Source organism: Trypanosoma rangeli, assembly GCF_003719475.1.
Source record: "Trypanosoma rangeli strain AM80 chromosome Unknown Tra_15.4_contig_00114, whole genome shotgun sequence".
NCBI lineage: Eukaryota > Euglenozoa > Kinetoplastea > Trypanosomatida > Trypanosomatidae > Trypanosoma > Trypanosoma rangeli.
The window spans coordinates 44,272-47,778 of NW_021705859.1; the positions used below are offsets into that span (position 1 = coordinate 44,272).

The following is a 3,507-nucleotide window of genomic DNA, read 5'->3' on the forward strand; positions in this document are numbered from 1 at the left end:
CACACACACACACGCACACACACACACACGCACACACACACAGAAGAAGAAAGATAAAAGGAGGGAAAACATGGCTGACATTGCTCTTTGTGCTCTTCTCTCCGGCGGCTTTGTCGGTTCCATCTACGCGTGGCCGAGGGAGCGTCAATTCGCACGCCGGTGCGTGAGAGACCTCGAAGCGGCGTCCATGGATGAGGCTTGCCGCGTCGTTCGCGATGACGCGTCGACGATTCGAAGACGCGCAGTGTCGTTTGTTGGCGCCACGGGGGCGAGCGCGCTGCTACTGGAGGGCCTTCTTCGCAGGCAGCCCGGCGCCTGCCAGCCGCTCTGGGGTAGCGTTCTCCTGCGTCACGCCGTTTTCCCCGGTGACCGCACGATTTCCCAGTCTCTGGCGCTGGTTGCGGGGACCGGCGTGGCGACGTTGGTGCTATTCAGCGGCCCGCTTGTGGAGGGCGTTCGGTTTCCCACATGGTCCGGGACCGACCCGATTGTTTTCTTTAGGGATTACGTTTTGGCACCGGTCGGGGAAGAGATCTTCTACCGGGCGCTACTTCTTCACCTGCTGCGCCGGCGGCCGGCGGCATGCTCAATCGCCGTCTCCTCCGTGCTGTTCGCGTTTTCCCATTCCCACCTCATATTCGCAATGGCCGCGGAGGAATGCCAGAGCGCGAGGGAATCGGGTGAACCTGGCGCCGGCCCGCGCGTCTACTGGAAACGGGCGCTAGAAAAACTTGCCATCGCCTATGGGTGCGCCTTTGTCTACGGCTTGCTGAGCGGCTATTACTTCACGACTGTTTGCTTGAAAAACGTTCTCGCCACCATATTTTCCCACTCGCTTTGCAACATGTTGGGAGCGCCGCCGCTGCGATTCATCACCGAGGGCTCCGCGGGGCAACGCCTGGCGCGGGCCGCTGTTTACGCCGCGGGGGTCGCAGGGTGGGCAGGCATTCTTTCAAGAATGGCGCCGCGGTGAGGGGCGCTGCGCGGCTTTCTCCCACTGACACGGCGCCAGGGGCCTTTTATCGCCGCCGCGCGGCAGGAGGCTTTCGCGTCACGCCCGCGACGGCCTGCCCCCATCTCGCTTTCTTCTTCCCGTTCCGCTCTGCCGAGAAAAAAAAAAGAACAAAAAGGAAGCAGCACGCGAGGGCGCCCGCTTTTCTCCGGCGGCCCTGGCCGGGCGCCGCGGCATTCGGGTGGGCGTCACCTCCCGTCGTGGGCCGGCCGTTTTTTTGGCTCCGGAGGCCCGCGGCCCCACCCCCCGGCGCGCCAGCAGCCCAAAGCGCCGCCCCTTTCTGCGAGGCCGCGCGGAAGAGCGAGGCCCCGCGCAGCTCCCAACAAACGCGAAAGGCGCGACCTCAAAAAAAAAAAAAAAAACGCCACCAACAAAAAAACCGCCAGCCGCGCTTCCCAAATTTCCGGCGGGCGCCTTCCCGCCCGGCGCCTTCTAGAAACGCCCCCCACCCCCCACCCCGGAACCCGAAGCCCGATTGCACGTTTTCGGACCCACAGACCCCATCCCTAAAGCTCTCTTTGAGTAGGATTCGCGCATCCCCGGGCGCTTTCCGGCGGGGGGCTCGCGGGCGCCCTTCCGCGGCCCCCAACCACTGGGTGCCGGCGCTGACCCGGGGCGGGGCGGCGTCGCATCGCCGGCGCGATAGGGCAGATTCCCGCCGGAAGACGAGCGTTTCCAGGCCGCGCGTTACGCAGGCGTTTGGTTTCAGGTATCCCACCACCGGGCAAACAAACGTCGTGAGCAACGGGCGACCCAGCGCAGAGCTACGGACGAAGTGTGCGCTCGAGCGTGGGGAACCTTGCGGCTTTCCGAGGCGCTGCGCCCGCAATGGCCCCTCCGCCCCGGGCCCCCGCAATTCACGCAGAAAACTGAAGCGTTTTCTTTTTTTTTTATGCGAAGAAGAAAATAGGCGTTGGCGCGGGCAGTCCATTCCGTACGTGGATTGGGCGGCGGAATGTAGCCGAAGGCGCGCGACCGCTTCGGCGAGGCAGGGGGGGGGGGGGGGGGGTTGCTCAGCGCGTCACCCAAGCACTGCTGTTGTTCAAAAACTCGAAATCACGCTTGAGGATGGCAAAAAAAAAGGAAGTGCCACGTATGAAAATGGCGAGCGTCGCCAGCGCAGCCCGCAAGAAGTTGGGCGGCGCCTTTGGTGACGGCGGGGAAGGAACAGCCTGGGCGGAGACGGCGGCGCATTGCATCGCATAGGGCGAAGAAAAGTAAAAACAAATAAACGGACATACCATGGGGGAGGCGGAGGCTCCGCTGGGTCGCTTTTTCCCGCTGCCCCAGCGTGGTGCGGGATGAAGCCGCATCGTTGACTGTTTGGCGGCGCCCTTCTCTTGGCGGCCCTCTCGGAGATTACGCGTGCAAGTTTCCAACGTAGCACGGGGGCATGGGAACTTGCGGGGGTGGACTTGCTCGCGCGCTGGCCGCAAAGTGCGGTTCCGCAATCCCCCGAACGATCGCGAGAGAGCTGTGGGGGGTGGGGGCCAAGATGGCGGGGCTGCGCGGTCTTGCCTAATTCGATACCGGCGAGTGCGTGCTCTTTGCGAGAGTGCGTGGTGGTGGTCCCCCTGTCCCGGCGCCCCGCACCAACACACAAACGTAGACGCAGAGGCGGTGCGGGCGGCCCTGGGCCAACGCCGCCACCGCATCGGAGAGAGCGCCCGAACACCACCACCACCACCAGTGACCCAGCCCCTTCGGCTGTTGCTCACCAGCTACCCGCCCTTGCCGCTTTCTCTTCTCTGTGGGAATTTCCGCCGCCACCCCACCGTGGGAGCCCCTTCGTTGGGGCCCACCACGCGGCGATGCCTCAGAATTTTCGCAACTACACGCGGGCGCGGGAGTCGTCCTGCTTAGGGCTCTGGCAAGATCACGCGGGCGTATGAACAAGGCGAGCGATTCTGCACCGGCCTGGGGCGGCCAAGGTCCTTTACGGTATGGGCTTGGATAGCTAAAGTGACGCCGCTCTGTGGACGCCATTTGTTGGCCTTTATGCTGCAGAGGGCGCCCTCTGCACCGCACTTTATACAGTCTGAGAAGTGTGAATGGAACTCCTGAGTCAACAGCTTACAGCATACAATTTTAAGACGTCGGCACCCGGCGTTAGGGCCCCCACAAAGGTGCGTAGAATTTCCCCCCTTAAGCATTGCCCTCGCGGCGTGCACGGAAATGGCTCTAAGTTGTGGGACCGCACCCCCACGGAGGCAGAGCGAATTTTGCTACCGAGAGCAAGGTTCGCTGCCACCTGCACTCGCGATCGCCCGACCGCAAAGCAGAAACGCAACGGACAAGGAATCAGTTCATCCTTTTTTTCTGGGAGCCATTGCGCACTACACATTTCAGGCGCAACCGCGAGTCAGCCACAGGCGAAGCATTGGCCTGGAAATACACATCTGGACGCAAGGCGGCTTCCCAACCACACCCCGCAGCTGCGCTGACGGGCGGTGGGCGACGCACTTTTAGGACAGCACAGCGAGCAGCAAATGCTC

The 3,507-nt window shown here is 63.0% G+C and overlaps 4 protein-coding genes across 4 annotated transcripts in view, besides 2 other annotated features; 2 read left to right on the top strand and 2 right to left on the bottom strand.

Annotated features, from left to right (window-relative positions):
• TraAM80_04089 (CAAX prenyl protease 2) overlaps positions 1-973 on the top strand; it is a gene marked incomplete at both ends in the record, with an annotated part of 1,401 nt that extends 428 nt beyond the window's left edge. Inside the window, one exon of the mRNA XM_029381033.1 lies at positions 1-973. This exon is cut by the window's left edge and continues 428 nt beyond it. Within this exon, the coding sequence (XP_029239126.1) occupies positions 1-973 (973 nt within the window).
• Positions 974-1,357: 384 nt separating this feature from the next.
• Positions 1,358-1,374: a microsatellite.
• A 629-nt stretch (positions 1,375-2,003) lies between these two features.
• Positions 2,004-2,021: a microsatellite.
• A 4-nt stretch (positions 2,022-2,025) lies between these two features.
• TraAM80_04090 (uncharacterized protein) lies at positions 2,026-2,325 on the bottom strand (the record flags this gene model as incomplete). Its single annotated transcript, XM_029381034.1, has 1 exon — positions 2,026-2,325. The coding sequence occupies one exon, from the start codon at positions 2,323-2,325 to the stop codon at positions 2,026-2,028; it is 300 nt and encodes a 99-aa protein (XP_029239127.1).
• A 205-nt stretch (positions 2,326-2,530) lies between these two features.
• TraAM80_04091 (uncharacterized protein) lies at positions 2,531-2,998 on the bottom strand (the record flags this gene model as incomplete). Its single annotated transcript, XM_029381035.1, has 1 exon — positions 2,531-2,998. One exon carries the CDS (start codon positions 2,996-2,998, stop codon positions 2,531-2,533), a length of 468 nt encoding a protein of 155 aa, XP_029239128.1.
• A 65-nt stretch (positions 2,999-3,063) lies between these two features.
• On the top strand, positions 3,064-3,456 carry TraAM80_04092 (uncharacterized protein; the record flags this gene model as incomplete). Its single annotated transcript, XM_029381036.1, has 1 exon — positions 3,064-3,456. One exon carries the CDS (start codon positions 3,064-3,066, stop codon positions 3,454-3,456), a length of 393 nt encoding a protein of 130 aa, XP_029239129.1.
• Positions 3,457-3,507: the final 51 nt, after the last annotated feature.